At 36.1% G+C, this 22,418-nt stretch overlaps 1 protein-coding gene across 3 annotated transcripts in view; it reads left to right on the plus strand.

The window, feature by feature from the left end:
• Positions 1 to 22,418, plus strand: part of LOC150094597 (uncharacterized) — a 269,253-nt gene that overhangs the window by 168,476 nt on the left and 78,359 nt on the right. For all 3 annotated transcript variants that reach the window (XM_090411018.1, XM_090411017.1, XM_090411016.1), the window contains exons 8-9: positions 3,997 to 4,101; positions 19,682 to 19,861. In XM_090411018.1, the coding sequence (XP_090267144.1) occupies positions 3,997 to 4,101; positions 19,682 to 19,861 (285 nt within the window). The remainder of the gene's footprint in view (positions 1 to 3,996; positions 4,102 to 19,681; positions 19,862 to 22,418) is intronic.

The raw sequence follows: 22,418 nt of genomic DNA on the forward strand, positions 1-22,418 counted from the left end.
GTATAGTTGTGTGGACATGATGTTTAGGGCCACCCTCGATGAGTCTAAGGACTCCCTGGAGTAGCCCGAAAAAAATAATAATAATAATAACTACAGTTAAAACTGCCTTGTTCAAGGCAGTTTTAACTCCTAGATCTGAGAGCTGTGTTAAAAATAAAACAGTTGATCAAAGACTAAAGACCACAGATATGAGAGCTTTGAGAAAAATTTGGGTCATGAACAGATAGCATCTGTGGCAAAATCATATCAGAAATGAAGGTATTAGGAAGGAATTGATAGTGTTAACATTCAGGAATGTGTGCGCAGAGTTCATCTCAGGTGGTGTGGTTACTTAAACAGAATGGAAAAAGAAATATTAGGAAAGCAAGTGTTTGATGCCAAGATGGTAGGGAATACCTAAGGAAGACTAAGCTTGGAGGTTGGTTGATGTAATCATCCTTCATGAGTCTAGTATCCGACTCCTGTCAGATTAAAACTAAGTCAACCTGCTGTTGGAGCAGTTTCTCAAGAGAGGCTATACCATAGATTGCAAATTATCTAATGAGATCACATTTGATACTGTTAAGCTGCATGCCATAAGCTTGCATTATACTGTGTAAAGATTAAGCACTAAGGAGGGTGCATTTTTATGTGGATTCACTTAATTCATTACAGTGAATGTTCTCTTTCTGTGACCTACTATCTATTACATAAGGATTCATTCGGCTGTTATGTTTCACTACGTCGGATCCCAAGATATATTGGTCAACTGAAATGGGATTGTAGTTGCTTCAGCTATGTTCCCTGTATGCTGATAAGAGGAAAAAATATCCCAGGAGTAAACATCACAGAATAGAGAGGTGGGGGAAAAAAAAAAAAAAAAAAAAACACTATACCAGATTAATTCCAAAGTGACAGTGCAGTGTGCACAAGGACCATATATATATATATAGAGAGAGAGATCTTGCTTAGCTGTGTATGGATTGTATTCTTCTTGCACATTCCTTCCTGTTGAGGAATAATGACATGCCTGTGTGTGTGTAAGTATTGCAGGTTTCTTTCAACCATGTCATATTTCAATAGACTTCTTCATTTCTCTGATGATCTATCTCAATCTTCTGCTCAGGCAAGATTTGTGATTCATTGTATGTGATTAATATTTTTAAACATTTACAAAAATGAATATTATATGCAGTTTTAAACATTTAGTCTGAAATGTATTAATTTCACCTTTTGTACAATTTATATTTTTATATACTAGTTTACATTGTACTTTATATATTTGTTTATAGTATATATTTTAACCTTTGACTTGGCACATTGTAGTACAAGTTGATAATATGCCATTAAAATTCAAAACAACCAAACATTTCTTCTCATCACATTATACATTAATTCTGCCTGGTTGGAATATTAAGTGATACCTCCATGGAGTCGGGGACACATCGAGAGAGAGAGGCTACATATCACACACCAGCTCTCATATCTTTTCTTGAATGACTCACAATACAAGAAAAGGTATGACAGCTGGTGTAGGTGATTGTAATTCACACTACCTGCACTCGTTCACCAGCTCCAGAGGCAGTCCATTTCAATCAAGCACCACTCTTCTGTTTCAAGACCATTTATAACCATTTTTGGTTATTGCCCCCCCCCCCCCCCACACACAACCATTTGTCTCAATCTTTCTCTGTTGAAGGCTTTCCAATGCTGTTATTCTTCCACCATCTCCACTAGATCATTCTTCTATCATCCCCCCCTCTCTCTCTCTCTCTAATCATATAGGCATTCATCTTCCTGTCCATCTCCATTTTAATTTTAAAATCTCTTCCTATATACCTTATTTTCTTTTCTTATATCATCATTCCTTATCTTGTAATCTGATGTTTGCTCTCTCCATTCTGCACTTAGTTTTCCTCATTCTGTCTGGTATTTATTTGGTTCTTGTCTATGTCTCTGATCCATATGTCATAACTGGGATGATGCACTGGTCAAAAAGTTTGGTTAATTTTAGAAAAAAAGAAGACAATGCTTTTTTTTTTTCCTAATAAGCACTAATCTGTGAGGGAATAAATCTAGTTTATTCATTCTCAATTTCCATTGATGGCCTTTCATCCTCTCCCCACCCTCCATAAAATTAAAAATGGCATCTATTGGCCATTTATATACTATGACCCTTTCAGAAGTTTCAATCATATCATCTCTCTTTCTACTGTTTGTTTGCTGATATATGCAGTCCACAAATTCTCAGTTCTTTTCATAATCAGCATTCCACAATCCTGATATCATTTTTAACACTCTTCTTTGCACTCTCTCCACTGTATCAGCATCAACCCCAAAAACCAGGAGATTAGACCTTTGCACAATAGTCCATGTGAGGTTGTATTTGAGACTTCATAGAGGCAAAACAGCTTCCCCATTCTTACATGTCTGGGTTCGTTTCAGCATTGCAATTATCCTCTGAAAGTTGTATTTGCACTCTTAGCTAGGTGGTCCTTATATTCTGGAAACACTTTAATAATGTAACATCCACTGCTATCATCTTACCAGTTGGATTCATTTAATTATCTGTCTGTAATCATTCTTCCATTTACTTACTACAGTAAAGTAAATGGAAGAATGGGCACTGTTTTCTCTTATAATCCATTTTTGTTTTCCTAACTATAATTGTTAAATTTCTGTTCTGTACTTTGGAGGCTGTTTACAAACTTACTCGTCATGTTTCTTAAATATCTTCCACAATTTTATTATTATTACTTATTTTTTTACTTAGTTTTTGTTATTTATTTTATTTTTTACTCATCTATTTAACTCCTGACTGATATAACTTCCTTATTTGGGATGCAGTCTAATATACTTAAAACCTCTTGACTGTTCCTATGGCACTCTTGCAAGTTGTTATGCCTAAATCTTTTATCATGTTCATAATCACTTATGTAGTTCCACATATACCCTCCATTCTTAATTGAAAACTGTTTGGAGACAAAATGGCCTCCTTTGTTATGAGCAGATCTTCTGCTCTCACTGGTCCAAAATTCTTAAACCCTACTTATCCCCTATTACACATTGCTTGATATAATTATTGGAACTTTTGTAGCTCAGTTGATATAAATGAGCCTTTTGGTTGGAAAGATCCAGGTTCAAATTCCGTCTTGAACCATTATTGGGTCTTTTCATCAAATGGTGTGTTAGCTGATCTCATATGGATGTTACCCCCCTCCCCTCTAGAAACATGGGTTATTCATCCCTCTAAACAGGCAAACTGGCCCACTCGAACACACAGATCTGCAGGCATAAATACTTGCCCTTAGGAGATACAGCAGAGAAAATTCTCAATCATTTTTCTCTCATGTATTATACATATTCTTTCTACTTCATCTTGTGTGTGTGTGTATACACATGCAAGTGTGCTCTCCTTCTCCCATTTGTGTCTATTAATTGAAATCTTCCATAATTACTCTCTTCACTCATTGAGCTAATTGCGCTATATATTTAATTTTAATCTTTCTTCATTCTTAGTCCTAAAGCAGTACCCCACTATATATTTTAACTTTTAATCTCACACTGTACTGCTTCAAATTTATGTTACTTTTCAAAACTGATGCTGTTTTTTTCATACTTGACCTGACTTTCCAATGGTCACAGTTCTTCTACTGTCATTAACAGCATCCTCTTCTGATCTTTTTTGTATTGCCTGGCAATAATATATCCTATATATTCTTTCCTCGTGATTGCATCATCTTCTGTCTATCAAATCTCACTATGTGTTTAATTTTCGATCTAAGATGAATAGCTTCAATGCCAGAGATTTTTTCCACTTATTCCTGGTAGTAAACAAACATGACAGTTGTCGCTTGAGAACTTCATATCTCTTTGCATCTCTTATTGACTATCACATTCTGGGTCAGCATAAATGCATATGCTTTTATAAGTGTTTTATGTTATTTTAATGTAGTTTGTGTTATAGAAATGTCTCGTAGATCTTACAATTTTTTTTTATTCTGTTTTATTTATTAGGGATTATCAAAATGTATCCAGAGTAAGAGAAAATGAACAGAATTGTAAATCTCATAGACAAGCAGTAAAATTTAAAGAAAAATTCCCTAATCGAACTACACAGAGGTAATTAGATATAGACCAGTATGAATTAATATGTTGGATATATATATATCTCAATATATTTGATGTTTTTCTCCTCTCTGATATTCTTGAAACCCTTGTTGTATTTTACATTTTAATAACCAAAACAACTGACAACTGTCCAAGTTGGAATTTTTTTCATTTTTGGGGACTCACTTATTAACTGGGGTATAATTTAATTTGCAATAATAATAATAATAAAACACAAGAAAGAAGGAAAGATAGGAATTTAAGTTAGCTTGTTTAGAGGAATAGCCATATTCTAAGTTTCTTTCATAAATAAAATTAGAAACTTGAAAATAATAAGGAATATATATATGAAATAAAAATCATAAAGTTAATCTAAAATCCCTCAGGTTCAGAACTCACAACATAATACATAGCTCCATTTCTGTAGTTTCTTGAATGAGAGTGATAGGAATCAGATCTTGCATAAATAAAGAAGGCTGAGGTCTTCTTAGAAGCCAGAAGTTTCCGAAAGTATTTCTAACACACATGATATGTTTTTACTTGGATTATAAAAAATACAGAATTTGAATTTGTAAGAAATTAGGAATGATCAGCTCTAAAGGTTGGAAAGGGTTGGAAAGTCCTTTGTGTATACTGACTGAGCTATGGAGACTTGATATGTAGGTGGCATTAACACCCCAACCGGCCATGACATCTATAGACGTCCAGCAAAATCTGGATACGATTCTGTAACACCATGTTAAATAACATGGATAAAAAGTGGAATTTGGTCTCACTATTTCATCCACCACAGCTGGTAGAGAGGTTAATGCTTTGTTTGTAGGAGAAAGTATCTGGTGGATGATTTGGTGATTGATTTGAAGCTGGTAATGAATTGGGATATTGCCACATGTTCAGTGATGTCTTTTAGGAATTCTGTATATTTATTTTAATCCATCTGAATTGGGCACACTGTTTCATCTCTAAACAATTTCTACTGAATTTCTCTCAAAAATAAGATATTAAATTAGAATCTCTTGATACTCTGGTTAGAGAATCATGTCTCTTTTCACCAATTATGTCATTTTGAGACATTGGAATTTTTATTCCTGGAATTTATAGAGCAAAGGACAGAATTATTCAGATTTATGATCTTCAAGTGTCATCCCCTAGAAGGAGGTTGGCAACCATGTCACAGAACCTTTTTCTTTCTTTTGCTGCTCTGGAACATTTATGGTAATTCAAGCCAGTCCAGTCCTTAATGTCTTCAAACCACATTCTCTTGGGTCTACCTCTCCCTCTTTTTCCATCCAATTTCCCTTCTAATATTAATTTTTGAATGACTTCTTGTCTAGTCTACTTAGATGTCCAAAATATTTAAGTTTTTGCTCTTTAATTATTTTCATTAATGTTCTTTTCATTTTTGCTTTCTTTAAAACATCTTCGTTTTTCATTTTCTCTGTCCATGGTATTTTCATTCTTCTGATGGTCCACATTTCGAAAGCTTCTAATTTTTTCTCTGCTTCTTTATTTAGAGTCCAAGTTTCACTGTTGTAGAGAAGGCTTGACCAGATATAGCATTTTATTAATCTTTTTCTTGTGTCTATATTAATATAAAATATCTCTGGATGTTAGAACAGTTTTCATATCAGTAAAGGCTTTTCTTGCTATCTCTATTCTTCTTTTTATTCTTTAAGGGAATTTCCTCTGTCTATAAACATTTGTCCCAAATATATAAAAGACTGAACCTGTTCAATTTTCTTTTTGTTAACAGTTATGTTTAGTTTCTTATTTATTGGTTCTTTTGATATAATCACACACTTTGTTTTCTTTAGGTTAATAATTAGTCCCATGTCTAAGCTTCTGTTGTAAATTTCTGTGACTAAGTTTTGAAGATCATCTTCAGATTCAGCTATAAGGACTGTGTCATCTGCATACCTGAAGTTGTTGAAGTTCCTACCTCCGACTTTTACACCCTTCAGTTCTGAAATATTTTTAAAAACTTGCTCACTATATATATTGTACAGTAAAGGTGATAAGACACATCCTTTTATGATAAGCTCTAGATATTTCAGCTAGAAAAATAAACTTTACAAACAGCATGGGGTTCCTCATTATCATCGAGATTGACAAACTTATCTTGAAGCCATTACCAAAGCCATTACTTTGCTTATGTGATGTGTGTTGTGTGTGTGTATGACATGGAAAGACAGTACTATGTAAAGTTAATAATTTGAACACTAGAAATAATAATTTTTCCAAAGTAATAAAACTTACTTTGGAAAAAAAATTGTTAGGAGTAGTATAATTTCTGGATGTCACATTAAATGTTAAATTGATGGCTCCCTGTCTACTTCTTACCACAAACTAATGTTCACAGGATGATATATATGCATACATACATCATTCTTCTGCATTTCATATTACCCTACTAAAAAAAAAATATGGAATAATTAAATGTTTAATATCAGCCAGCCCATAAACTTTGCTCATTATGAAGCTCTCCTACATGAAATAAAAACTATCAAGCTGACAGTCTTTCTAAATGGTTACCCAAAAAAAAAAAAATCCATAAAAAGATCTTGACAGTTTCTCTAATTGTATTCCAACTGAAGAAGAATTCACAGAATTCCTGTTATTATTAAGATAGTCCTCCAGGGAATCAGAACTGAGGGAGGCTATATACTATCTGCACACACAGCATCCAGCGGCAATCCATTCCAATCACATAACCTTTCTCTAGGAGAGAAAAATCTAGCTCTCTCTGAACTTACAAGAATTCCCTCTAATCCTTTCCCCACTCTCCATAAAATGAAAAATTCCATCTACTGAAATCCTGTATGATCCTTTCAGAAGTTTGTAAGTCTTAATCATATTGCCCTTCTTTCTTTGGTTTTCTAGTGTCTGCAGTCTACAAATTCTCAACTTATCTTCATAATCCGTATTCCACAATCCTGATATTATTTTTAACACACTCCTTTGCACACTCTCTCTCTCACTCCACTCTATCAAAGTTACTGCAGAAACCAGGAGACTAGACCTGTGTGCACAATAGTCCAAGTGAAGTCTTAACAGGTCTTGTAAAGAAGCAAAACAACTGTCTTACCTTTACATGTGAAGATTCATTTCAGCATTGCATTCCATACAGCATTCCTTACCATAAAAGGCATTTCTGAATGTGTAGCAAAGATTCTAAAGAAATTCCAACTCTTTGCCACCTTCAAACCAGTTGACCAAACATGCCAGCTACTGGCTACTCCCAAAGGCAGATCTTTACCATTATTTTTACTTGGTCTATATCAAGTTCAGAATATCTGTCATTCATTTTTATTAAACTTTCATAAAACTGAATTTGCTCAAGGTGGAATTGATCCAGTGACTTCAGGGGACCTTATTGGCCAAGTAACCTTTTGTGGGTGGGAACCATAAGAGAAAAAGGGGAAAAAAGTGAATGATGCTTCTACTTTACCAACAGCTTTGGGTTCAGATCCCACCATGGACATGGATGTTTGAATGTTTTTCTGTCTGGTTGTGAAATCATCACCCTATTTATCAGAAATCTGAAGTAGCTCGAAAAAGTTCCTTGTTGAGTCTAGAGAGTAGGATTCCCATTTCATCTAATGCTTAGTACACCCATCTGCTAACTTGCAATATGGTTATATTTTTGTCTTGCTGGGGTGTGCATTAAACATAGTAGAGATAAGATTTGATTGATTAGTACTTTCAATAACTGACTAACTCATTTAAGGTGTCATTTGAACAGTGAGTTCTTGGGAGGTCTGTTTAAAAATTAATTGAATATATTCCTGGTCTGACTGGTTCAGAAAATATACTACAGAAATTAAGTGCCTTAACCACAGACACCTGAGAATTTTTTTTCCTCTAACACAGTAGTTGTTTCCATAATTTTTGAAGATGTAACTTGAGAATGTACTTTATTCCTGGACCATTTGTGAACAGAACCTTCTGTAATTAGGCAGTTTGGTTTCTATCTCAGTTTACAGCAAATTTACTAATGCTATTTGCAGTGGAAGACTCCTGGTCATATGCAACTCCCACGTTATGCAAACCAGCAGTGTCATCTTCAGTGGTGCAAAGAGCATATACAGTAAGATATGGAAGCTTGAAAATCTGTGTGATGGGGTGACGAATAACTGTACACCCTCTACCAAGCAGATGGACATGGCAGATGCCCACTGAACGTCTGTTACCAGAGTACATAACCCCAACTAATGAAATTTGGAGGTGGTAGTGTGATGATATAGTCCTGTTTCCTGGTTTGGCCTTGGATCTATGTGGTGCCCTGAACATTGTACTCTGAGAGGTATCTGTATATTCTGGACAATGCAATGCTTTTTACTTTGTGGCATTTTTATGGACTGACCATATCATAAGGTTGCTGCTTTAACTATGTGATTTGTGAACATTAATGTCACCACATTAATGGCCTCCACAGAGCTCTGATCTCAACCCTGTTGAACATCTATGGGATGAACTAAAGCATCAGGTGAGGTCAAGGAATGATAGCCCAACAACAATCCAGGACCTCATTACATGCCTATAGGAAGAATGGTCCAAAATACCCATTAATCGCTATTGTACACTTTTGAAAAGTATGCCCCATAGGATTGCTGCAGTCATTGCAGCAAAAGGAAACCATGCATCTTATTAAAGTTGGCACCATGGCTGTTTGTTCCTCACACTATGGTGTCTGTTGATTTCTTTCCAAGCAGTGTGTGTGTGTAGAGAGAGAAGCAAAAGAAGGAAGAGATGTGAGGGAAGAGAAAGAAGAGTATGAAAGATCAGAAGAGGGAGGAAGAGTAAGGAGAGTGTATGGAGACTCCATGAAAAGGAGCAGAGGGGGAGCATAAAGAAATTGTGTCCCTGGGTCAATGATTAGGGATGTTAACTATGCTGTTAGAGTGGTGTGAGTGAAAGAGATTATTACTTTGGCAGATGACAAGTGTGATAAGTGAGAAGATATGAAAGAGTTGCTCATAAGTGAATAAGAAGAGTGAGAGAGTAAAGATGGCGAGCCTACTGCCATGGTATGATAAAAGTGAGCTGAGAAGGGCCATTGCAAATGAGTAAGTTGCACAGGATGAATGCGTTTGTGAATATTTGCAGTGAGTTAGATAAATGGAAAGAATTATATAAAACTGGTGGTTTGCATTTGAATGAACTTTTGAAAAAATATTGTTCAGAAGTTTAGTGTCTGAGGAACTTGAGTATTTAAAGAGGGGGGGGGGTGCAAGCATCACTGGGTTGAGCAGTTGAATTAGTGGAACAATGATCACATGAAATGCTCTGCTTCTGAATTTGTGTTAGATAATCAACACATGCAAGATGAAGGAAGTAATGCAATTTTCTATACCAATACCAGATGCATTCAGAATAAGAGGGAGAAGTTTTTGGAAATTGGTTACTTTAATTTGGCCAAAAGTCATAGGCATTAGTGAGACTTGTTTGATGAAGGGTGTTATAAGAATGGAATGAAAGGGGTATAGTATTTTCATAGAGGGAAACACGTGATAGGCGAGAAGAGTGATAGCAGAATCAAAGCCAAAAAGAAGAGTGCATCAACAGGATTGGGATACAGAGGGAGTGCACTTGAGGCTGTCTGGTATAAGAGAGGTCAATGGGATGAAATGTATAATTAGTTGCTTGCTATAAGCTGGGGAGTGGTATATTGGAAAATGCAGATAGTATGCAGAATATAATAGAATGAAGAATTTGAATGACTTTGGAGTGAGTGAACTGGAGAAATTGTCATCACTGAATGGAAATGCAGTGATAAAAATGATAAGACACATAAGCATGTAATGGAGAAGTCTCTGGGTTCTAGAGTGAAGTCTAAGATCAGGAGAGTGGTGCAATGGAAACGGTAGTAGTAGTAGTATGAGAGATGAAGAAAGAACGGGAATGCAAGAATGTATGTATGTATGGGGGATGATCAGCATATGAATGGAATAGATTGGGTGTGAGTGGGGTTGTTGAGACTGAGAGGATATGCCGTATTTGTCAGCATATAAGACGCACTTTTTTTCTTTGAAAATAAGTCTGAAAAACAGGGTGCATCTTATACGGCGGTATAAGACGCACCCTGTTTTTTATTACTGCAGTTTTTTATTACTTGTGTTTTTGGAAATCTTCTCTGTTCCGAGTTACGCGATTTCTTTCTTGCTTCCTTGCGGTGTGTGAGAGCATTCCAGTTACGTACAGTTCAGTGGATGCATATGCGCTGTCATCGATGATCACAGCTGTGTTCCTGTTCATTTAAACTTTCCAGTTGTTGTCGCGGTTGTTGTGAACGGTGATAAATTTCTGCCGTTAAATTTTCTCTAAATTTCTTGGCAAATTATGGCTGAAAAATGTCGGCATTGCTACAATATTGCATACAAGCTACGTGTGATTGCGTATGCTAAAGAACATGGAAACAGGACTGCAGAGAGGTATTTCAGGTCGTCCCGAACTGAGAAAATGATAAACAACTTGGCAGAATCAGGAAGAGGATCTAAAAAATCTTTTTTTACCTAAAAAATGTGTACAAAAAAGGGGGTGCATCTTATATGCTGGCAAATATGGTATATGATTGGTAGGTGCAGTGGGCCAGGAGAATTAGAAATATGGGAAATGAAATTGTTTCACTGATTGAGTATATTGGGAATAAGTGAAACATAGTTGAATGAAGATGATATCCTAACGTGAATAGAAATGGTACAGTGTTTTTCTTGAGGATAGGATGGACAGGAAAGGTAGGGAAATATTGCTGATGATAGGGAAATTATGTTCACATAAGGTAGACATGAAAGAGGGAAACAATGACAATGGCTTTGGGGCAGTGTGAAGTGGAAGTTGTCAGAAAGATATTTAGTTGGATGTTGGTTTAGGCCAAGGAATGTGGAGGGTGGTGATGAAAGAATGTGTAAGCAACTTTGGTTAGTGAAAAAGGGAAGGATGATTATTATGGGTGATTTTAGTTATGGTAGTATAAGTTGGAATGAAGAGATAGCATTTGGGAATAAGGAAAATGAATTTCTTGAGTTCTCCAGAGGCAACTATCTCAAGCAGTATGTAAAGGAGGGCACATGGGGATCAAGAGTTTCAGATCTGATCATTTCATGAGAAGATGGAATTGTGAGTGGGGTTTTGCACTTCCTTTCATTTGGTGAGAGTGATCACCTGGGTTGTGGCTAGCCATATGAAGTCTTCTGTGAGGAATATATGTGGAACTTCAAGCTGGTCACAATCACCAGCCTTGTACTTCCACATATATTCCTCACAAACATGGAATGAGGAGTTGAGTGGTAAGGAAATAAATGCTGCTTGGGAACTGACAAAGAAGTACATAACAGCATCAATGTGTTGAATGTATTCTGAAGGTCAAAAGACTGAATAAGATAGGTGTGAAATGGATGAATGAAGGATTAAGCATGAAATCTGGAAGAGGAAGGCACTTAGGAGGCAGCACAAGATGAATAATGTTAATAATAAGTAGCATAAAGAGCAGGCCAGGAGAGTGAATCAGTTGATAAGAATAACAAAAGTGTAGTATGAACAGAAATTAGCAAATCAGGCCAAGAAAATCCTCATGAATTTTTCTGATATATGGCAAATAAAAGAACAAATATAGTACGATGATAATGGATGAAAGTGGGAGATTGGTAATTGCTGCAGAGGAAATCAGTAAGCAGTTCATCAGGGTGTTTCATCCTCATTGTGAAATCAGAAGCTCAGGTGTAGGAATGAAATGAGAGAAGACTTATGGATGTTAATAAAGCAGTAGTACTTGGTGATATATCAGCACGTGCCTTATGGAAATGTTGCAAGGAGTTGGCATCAGCCTTGCTCTATCTATTTAACAAGAGTTGCAACAGCACAAATCCCAAAGGAGTGGAAGGAAGGTAAAATTGTTCCACTTCACAAAGGTGGTGATAAAGCTATAACAAATTATAGGCCAGTCTGTATATCTGGAATTGTAGATAAGGCACTGGAGAGGTTGGTGATAGGATACAAAAGTGGGTTGATAACAGAGAGAGAGTTTTCAAATTATGTATTGTAGCAAGGTGACGAATGTATTAGATGAGGGAGATGCACGTAAAGTGGTATTCTTAGATTTTGCAAAGGCTTTCGATAGATTGCCACACCATAAGTTGGTCACTAAACTGAAGCAGATGGAATTGGATAACAGACTAGTGATTTGGATAGGTGACTGACTTTCAGATAGGTATCCAAAAGTAGTGTATTGGGATGGGGGGGGGGGGGGCACTTGAAAGAGAAAGTCGCAAGAAGTGTGCCTCAAGGGTCTGTTTTGGGACCATTGTTATTTAATTTGTATATTAATGATATTGGGATAGCTTCTACTGGTGATATACAGCTGTTTGCAGATGATGCAAAGCTGAAAAGAGTGATGAGGAATCAAGCAGATGTGGTCTTACATAAGGATTTGAATAGATTGTGTGAGTGGTCACCAGTGTGGAACTGTCAGTTCAGTGTTGCAAAGTGCAAGGTTCTGAAATTTTGATAGGCAGTAATGGGATGGAAAGTATACACTTGGCAGGAAAATTTTGGAGGAAGTTGAGTAGATAAGACACCTTGGAGTGGTAAAGGACAAGGATCTGAAGTTCAGAGTTCACATTGCACAAGTTGTGAATACATCACATCAGACTATGGCAATGATGCAGAGGGCCTTAACTTGTGGAAATAGAGGTTCTGGTTCCATTGTATTAGACCTTGATCAGGCCTTGTATAGATCATTATGCACAGATTTGGTCCCTTGGTTTTCATGGTGATGAGGATATATTGGAAAGGGTCTAGAGAAGACTCACTGAGGTTGTAACTGGTCTTTGGGATTTGAGATACGAGAACAGATTGAGGGAATGCAGCTTGCAAAGCCTTGTGAATAGGAGGAAGAGAGGGGATATGATTGAGATGTTTAAGTTGGTAAAGGGTAGCTACCAGGATAATGTGGAAGAAATTTTTCATAGAATGGGAGAATGGAGTAGAACAAAGGGAATAGCTGGAAGCTATATAACAAGGGTGTGAGGAGGGATATAAGGAGCAGGTTCTTTGCATAGAGAGTTGGTGAGTGGAATGCATTTCCTGACATTATGGTGAATGCAGATACATTGAATGAGTTTAAAGCACAGCTTGATGAACTTTGTGTGTAACAGTGTTTGCTTTGTGCATTGAGTCTTTTCACTATATGGAGATCTTGCATTAATAATAATAAAATTAGGACAACTGCATTATGAGTAATTATGGAAATGCTTCCACTATGATAACAGAGATTCAAAGGACAAATGGTCACAGGGAGGGAAGAATTTTAATTTCACATTTGATGTCCATAGACACCATATGGTCACTCCCATTCCTCACCGGGTTTTTGAGAGTGAAGTCTTCTGGCATGTCCGCAGCCAAGAGGCTGTGGACACGCTAACCACTCTGCCAACCAGGCCTGCCAGGGAGGGAAGAAAATGAAATTTATACAAATGATAAAAGACACATAAGCATGTAATGGAGGAATCTCTGGGTTCAAGACTGCTGAATCTGGTAATGGCATCAGAGAATTTGGCAGTAACCAGGATAGCCATTCTGCCTCCATTCGGAGAGAGGGATCATACAGTCTTGACCTGAGAGACTGCCAGACATGCAGAATTTTTAGCTGAGGAATATATGTAGAGTTATTTGGCAAATGATTATGACAAACTGCGGAGCCAGCTTGGAACTAGGCCATAAGAATTAGTGAATGGGAGAGATGTTATTACAGTACATTGGAAATGGTCCAGGATCCATTTAGCCCACCAGAATAAATCAGGTGGGCTAAATTGATCAGTTACATGGATAAGGAGAAGTTGCAGAAAAAGTTAAGGGATATATAAAGGTTAGCTCATGAGCAGTATACAGAGCATAGGCAGGAAGTTCTTTCTTTTAAGGTTAACGGTGGTCAGCACTCATAGTGAAGAGTTTATGGAGACACAACACATGTGTTAGAATAATTAAGAATAATTACTTAACATTAAACAAGTAACAATACAGAGGTCAAAACTTCGATTGTTACTTGCTTAACGTTAAGTAAAGTAATTATTCTAACGTGTTTTGTGTCTCCATAAATTCTTCACTGAGTGCTGACCACCGTGTAACCTGAAAAGAAAGAATTATCATAATCCATGGAGATTTGACCCATAAGCAGTGCAGCCACTATCAGATGAAAATTCGTGCTTCTATGTTAATCAATCAGCTAGCCTTTCTAAAACGATGTAGAGAAAGCAACTTGATACTGAACTGCATTAAAATAAAAAAGAGGTTTACTTCAGCCAAAGCGCTCCATGTTTATGCTCGTTTGGAAAAAGCTTTGTTGAGAGAACAGATCCACAAGGCCTGCAAAAATTTAGCAGTTAATCAAGACAGCTTTTTACAACAAAAATCAGAGAGCTATCGAGCTACTTAAATCCCAATATTTGGGATATTATAGAGAGGATTACAGATGACTCGGCAAAGCACATGTTACTTAAGAACAAAGAAAAATGAATAGCAAAGTTTCAAGCACCATTACAAGAAAGTAACAGACAATCAGGACACCATATCCAGAGGAACATCCAATTACAAACCAACAATACAAGTAGCAGCCAATCACCTATGAGTGAAATTAAAAGCAATCAACCACCAATGGACCATGGTCAAGTGATCAACAAATCCGGCTATAACCTCAATGTCAGGGAGCTCTCGCTCCTGCAGAAAGGCCTGAACTACACCATTGCGCCAAGGTCAGTTAACAAATTAATTTTATTTATCACATTGAAAGAGGTCTGAAATCCCTCCCCTTCAATTTAGCCAACAAAATACGAATGGAAACATCGCACATATTAAACTCTTATAAACAACTAAGTTGCAACCTAACCAGAACAGAAAATTTGGTACTTAAATCACTAAAAAAAACCCAAACATCTTCACTACAAAAGCAGATAAAGGTAATGCTACCATTGTCCTTGATCGGACAGCATACCTGGATAAAATGAGCCTATTGGTTTCCGACCACAAGATAGGACAAATGGTGAATTACAACCCTACAAACTGCATCAAAAAGAAAACAACAGAATTAATCAAATCAGTGATCACATGGCCAGAGGAAACAACTAAAAAACTCATACTGCATTATGCTTGCTCTCTTAGAATTTACAGCCTGCCAAAAATACACAACACAAACACTTCATAAACAAGATTAGAAACATCACACTCAATGACAGATTTATTAGTCAGCTTTGACATAACTGTCCTTTTCACTAATGTCCCTATGAATGATACTATCTTCTTACAAAACATATTTCCACCTGATATCATGGCCCTCTTTGCCCATGTACTCCATTCCATGTATTTCATGTGGCAAAATAATTTTTACCTACAAAAAGGTGTAACCATGGGCTCACCACCCCTCCATAGAATGCCATAGCCATACCCTACATTAGTGGCATTTCAGAAAAACTAGATAGAACACTACTTAAATACATCAAGACAACCTTCAAATCCCCAGCAAAACTAAGGTAGCTTTTCCAAAGATAATCTTCCTTACCTTGCCCATCCAGGGGTTTACAAAATTCAGTGTACCTGTAACCTACCTTACATAGGGGAAACAGGATGCACCATCCTAATCAGAAAAGATGAAACAAACGCCACATTAAATACCTCCACTATTGTAAAACAGGCCTATCAGACCACGCATTCCAATGTCACAGAACTGACTGGAAAGGCACTAAGTCCTTACACAGCACCAAAACCTGGCATGAAAGAAAATTCAAAGAAGCTTGTGAAATGCTAAAACATCATCCAAACTGAACAAAAATGTGGAGGACCCATCTTCAACCCATATAGTAACCAGAACAACCCCAGACAGAAGAAAATCTCAATATGAAACGACTGTAGAAATTGTTTAACATAGTTACGTGTTTTTTTTCCCTCACCAGAGATCAGGCGAGGATAAATGATTAACAAGCATTTAGATTCATTTTACTTTTGTATAGTGAGTGCAGATAAGCAGGTAGTAGAAGCAAAAAAAGAAAAAAAAAAGTTACTGAGGGATTGTTTTGACAGATGTTATTGATTAGTGTCGAGAATAGAGGTAGATGAATGGGAGGTTACGTTAAATATTGCAGAGCTTAATGCAAATGCAATCATGAGATATCAATCTGTGTTCTGGGAGAATGTACAAGGAATTGACAGCTCCTTTGATGAAACTGTTTAAGTATTGGTTCTAGCAAGACACCTAGGGAGTGAAAAGAGGGCCAGATACTTCTGTTGCATAAAGGAGACTCTAAGACAGGTAGCAAATTATAGACCAGGAGCAATGGTTAAGGTATTGGAAGTTGGTTAAAGAATTCAGAAATAGGTAGACAGGATACTTTATAGGGTTAGTCTTGCCTTAATAATTTGCTCACTTTTTTGTAATCCTGATACATTTCCTTACTCCAACTGAAATTGGAGTAAGGAAATGGCCTACTGCTGAACTTTGCGATGACATTTGACAGGATACTCCATGGGACTATGTCATATAAATTGGAACAAATGAAGCTGGTGAATTGGATATGAGGATAACTGATGGGAAAAGTCACAGAGTAGTATATGGAGAATTTAATCCAGGAGAAGGTAGAGTGACTGATGGTGTACTGCAGGACTCAATACTTGATCTGATGTTTATTATCATTATCAGACCTACATGGAGTTAAGAGACTCATCATGGGAGGTGCAAACAAACCACATATACACACACTCACACAGCTCACCATACTGTGACTTAAATGCATTTACTGTCTCTGCATGCACCACACATTCAATTAATTCAGTCCAGTCACCCATCACTCTTCATCCACTTCAGCCATTCTATGAAAAATCGCATCCACACTAATCTGGATTGTTTAAAATCATATGAATTGAGGCTTTATTATCATTGTTCAAAAATATAATTTTCCACTATGTAGGTCATCATAGCTCCTGACCATTTCATATGGTCATCATCTGTGCATTGCTTTACTTTTATAAATTTCATCATCACTGTGGTTTTCACTTTGTGTATGAATCCATTTCATAACTTTGGAACAGACCTTTTGCTGTACCTACGATTTACTGCATGAACAGTGGCTTTTGCAGTAGGCTTCTAGATTTTTGTTTTTCATAACGTCTAAAAATAACTTATTGTTGGACTCATATTCAATAGTAAATTTGTATGTTTAGGATCCATAGAATAGGCATTAAAGCAAAACATCACTTTTGCTTTGATGTCTATCCACACATGGCACTGATGTGCTTAAAAAAGTTTCTAATTTTTAGTAGAGATTATCATCATGAATTTCCTGATATGTATCCCCAAGGGGATGTTCAAGTTACTGTGACAGCACTGCATGATTAAGTTTACATTATAATTAATCTTCTATCAACAATTTTCCTCCAAATCAATCTATTACTTGTGAGCACTCCAATATTGTCATCCCTAATATTTCATGCTTCTAAGGCACTTCTGAGCAAATCAATCCACTAGACGTTGGTCTTCCTCTGGGTCTCTTTTCTGCCATCAAACACCTGTTTTGCTAACCTCTCTTCATGTGTTCTATTTAAGTGGCCATACCACCTTAGATTAGTTCTGTTGACACATTCTTGAATACTAATAATGCCAAGTTCCTTTCTAATATTTTAATTTTAAATATGATTCTGCCATTAATACCATCAGTTAACTCCTTTAATTTTTATCGGAGCACTCGTATCTGTTGTCTCTAGTCTTTGATCAAGTGCTTTATTTCTAACCCAACTCTCAAATCCATAACTTAAAACATTTTGAACACTCTTGTATACTTCTAGTTTGGTGTTTTGGCTAATTTCTTTCTTTCTTATTCTGTAAAAATTTATTCAGCTGACTATCCACCATTCCAATTTTGCTAGATTTAACCTGCCATTTTCACTAAAAACTGTGCCTAAATAGTTGAAATATTTTACTTGTTCTATAGGATCTCCATTCAGAATGCAGCTGAAGTTTTCTGTGATCCTGCTTGTTTTCATAGTTTTTCTTTTTATTGCTGATTTTCATGCCAAATTTGTCATACAACTGTTATTCAATTTAGTTAATGAATCCTGGAGACTTGATATGTTTAGGAGTATACAACATCATCTGCATAAATCAAAGAGCTTAAGTTTAGCATCTCCAATTCTAATATCAAGCTTGATGCTACTTTCCTTCATAATGTGATCAATATAGATAATGAATAAGAGTAGAAATGATGTACATCCTTGTCTTACCCCCTGATTTTGCATCATGTATTACCTTCAATTCTAACTGCTGAATGACAACTTAAATATAGACTATGTATTGCTCTGCATAATGTTTAATTCACCCCATATAATTGTATTGTTTTGAAAAGCTTTTCTCTGGGCACCTTGTTGTATACCTTTTCCAGATCTAGAAAACTTAAGTACAAATCCTAGTAATATTTTCATGATTTTTCAATGATTTGTCTTAAAGTGAAAATCTGATCTTGACGACATCTATTTGGCCTGAACCCAGCTTGTTCTTCTCCAGGTTTCTTTTCCACAATCTTTGTAAAATTTGATTAAACATATATTAGTGATAAAAACAAGAAAAACTGTGAACCAAGAAAGTTTGGGAACAAACTTTCTTGGTTCACAGTATCCCTAGACCAAAAGAATAATACCTAACAGCTGCATTTATTAAGTAATTAGTTAGGTCCAAACATACTTGGAAAAAAAATAAGCCAATGTTTTTGCTACTTTGCAGTTTGGGAACCACTGGTATAAACAGTAAGTACATTCACTCTACTGGTATTTCCTCCCTCTGTTCTTCTTTTTCTCTTTGAACTCCCCTCTATCTCTCTCAAAATGCTCTCCATTTGATTATCTCTGACCTCCGCTATGTAGTTTATGAAGGAATTGTGCTTATTCAAGTAAAAATTCTAAAGTTTGAATATAATTGGACATATAAATTTCTCTAATAATGTTAGCTTTACTATACTTTGATGTTAGCTGCACATCATCCCATTTTTTAAGATGCTACTCTACTCTGTATTTTAGTTTTATAGTACAATAGATTACATGACATCTGAACTCATTCCATACCTGGAAAGAGTTGTCTTCATATATTGTGTAGGAGAAGAACTTGTATAAAGGCTTTTCACCTGAAGAAGAGTTAGCTAGTCTCATGTAGGATTTTCCTTCCTGAAAACTTTGCATTTCCTGTTTCAAACAAACTGAACAGAAGAACTCATGGAATTAACAGATTTAATACCTTGGCCTTATATCCATAGTTATTGAAATAGACCACTATGATTCTTGCTTTGATCCTAATTTTGCACCATTTAAATTTCATTTCATCATGATATTTAATTATTCCCAGAACTGAGGAGGAGAGTGTTTGCATAATGAAAAAGGAATTTAAATTGCATTAAATGTTATCATTGTAGTTTTAAATAAGCTAAAACTTATTTAAAACTTCTACATTGCTTATGTAGAAGTTTTTAAATATTTAAGCAATGTAGAAGTGACATTTTCATTAAAGTGATCATAACATTGACAGTTTATTTATAGTCATCTTAGTTTAATTTCTGTGAATTTATAGAACTGCAGACAAAGAGAGTAATTATAATCCACACAAGCAAGCAGAACTTCAGTTTAGTGATCTCCTGAAAACCACACAGTTGAAGAACTGTACTCCATGTACAGTCCCTGGTGTTAGAACTGGAGGAGTATTTCCTTCCAGCCAACAAGAAAATATTACTCAGTGGACTTCATCTAACAGGTATCATTCATTAAATATGTATTCCATTTGGGGGAAGGGGGTTAGGATTCACGTTAACATTTTTTTGAAATGAGATAAACAACATATAGGATACAACTAAAATACTTTCAAATTACTTCTGACATTTCACAAAAATCAACTGATCATCATCAGCAGGCATACACATATATAAATATCCACAATCACATGTGACATTACTAAGAAACACTGACATAAGGACAAAAGTGAGGCCAGATTGTCCTAAAGTAGGATGCTTGGTGGACATGATTCATGATTGAATACTTTTGGCCATTGATCAGTCTGAGGATGTTTCTTCAAATGAACTCATTTGAGGTATTGTCCTGCTGTTAGGTTTATTGATGGGGGGGGGGGTAGTTCAGCATAGCATAGACAGAATAATGGGAATATATATTTCGCATAATTTTCTGTGAAGGTAGTTTTTTTTCACTCTCAAACAAATATCGTGTTGAGTATACATGCATAATCAGTTTTGGTGCCATCACTGTATGTGATATCTGAGACCTCCAGGGAGTCAAGGACTCTTTGAGGAAGGCCATAGATCACCCTCACCAGCTGTCATAAACCTCACCAGTCTGAAACCTTTTCACACTGAATGCACTCACTACTTCAACAGGCAAACCTGTTTCACTTGCTCACTGCTTTGTGAGAGAAGAATCTAGCTCTCACTGTTTAACTACGCATTAACTTCCACGGATGTCTCCTCGTCCTCTTTCTACTTTCCATATAACAAAAATTTGCAACAGTTGTTTCATTTGATTTCATCAAAAGCCACTTGTTTTACTAACATTTCCTCTCCAGTTCTGTTTAAGTGACCATATCACCTTGAGCTCTGCTCTCACACACACATTCGTGGATACCTATGATGTCAATTTGCTTTATAATGGCCTCATTTTTAATATGGTTTTGCCACTGATGCCATCTGTTAACTACTCCCATTTTCTTTCATATTTTTTTCTCTCACATCTCTGGTATCCAATCTTTGATCAAGTATTTTATTATTAACTCAGTTCTCAGATGCCAAAGTTAAAATTGGTTTGAACATTGTCTTGTATACGGCATTTTTCTGTTATTCCATATACATTTACTCACTGGTATTGAATCCAGTTTTGCTAATTTGGTTGTCTATTTCCAGATTTAGTTCGCCATCTTCACTAAAAATTGTGCTTAATTAGATGAAATGGTTTTACTTGTTCTGCAAGTTCTCCATTCAGGATGTAGTTAATGTTTTCAGTGTTCCTGCCTATTCTCATAGTCATTGTTGTCGCATTATTGCTGATTAACATACAGAATTTATTAGAGTTATTATTTAATTTAGGTAAGAAATCCTGCCAAACTTCTGCTAGATTTGTTTCAGAATACATCATCTGCATAAAGTGGATTTCAGTAACCCCAATTTTGATATCAGGCTTAACTTCACTTAATTTCCAGATATAGATAGATGATAATTAATAGTGGAGATTATGCGCACATTTGTTTCATACCTGATTTAACATCAACCCATCTTTTTGTACATCCTTCAATTCTAACTGCTAACTTATGTCTCAAATATAGATGATGCACTGCAGATTTCGAGATCTGCAAAACTATATAACAAGTATCTGCAAATACAGATCCTTGTTATATTCCAATTATAAAGAGACGAATGGTGTGAATGTGATTGTAAGAGCGACAATGTGAGTGTAAGAGTGACTGGTATTGAGTGTCAAAGGTACAGTATTTTTTTTAGGAAGGACAGAGGGGAGGGGGACGTGTTGATAATGATATCGAATGACTTGAATCCAGTTAGAGTTGAGACCTATGATTGTAGTAATACTGCTAACAATATTTCATGTAGCAGTGAGTTTGAAGCCATATGATGTGAGGTGGAATCTAACAAGACTGATTACATAGTGGGGTGTTGTTACAGACCTGGTGGATCAGTTGCTAGTAATGAAGAAATGCATCACCAAATAGAAAAGATGAGTGCGAAAAGAGTAATCATGATGGGAGACTTTAATTATCCAAATATTGATTGGGTAGCAGTAGAATCTCATGAGAAGAATGAAAATGCATTTATTGAGCTGTTTTAGAACAACTTCCTCAAGCAGCATGTCAAGAAGGAACTTGAGGGCAAAGAGTATTAGTGATTATAGTATCGAGAGGGGGGGGGTAGTTAAAGACGTAACTATTCTGCCTCCAGTTAGTGACAGTGATCATGCAGTACTCACTTGGGAAGTGACTAAGTTTATGAATGTGCCATTCAGAAAAGGTTACATACTGAACTACAAAGCAGGAAATTATGACCAACTGAGGTTACAGTATACTGAGTTCAGTGGAATGGGATCGGTTGCTGGATGGAAAGAATATCGAGAATGCATGGAAAGCATTTAAACAACACTTGAATGATGCGATAACAGAATGTGTCCCAAGAGTTCGAAGAATAAATAGAGTAGGAGTCAAATGGATGTGTAATCTTATTAAGCAAGAGATTTGTAAGAAAAGGACGATGTGGAAGGAATACTGTGTGCATAAGGATGACATCCATTATGAACGTTAT

Source organism: Typopeltis vanoorti, chromosome 21 (assembly GCF_054136105.1).
Source record: "Typopeltis vanoorti isolate ZY-2024b chromosome 21, IOZ_Tvanoo_1.0, whole genome shotgun sequence".
Classification (NCBI taxonomy): Eukaryota; Metazoa; Arthropoda; class Arachnida; order Uropygi; family Thelyphonidae; genus Typopeltis; species Typopeltis vanoorti.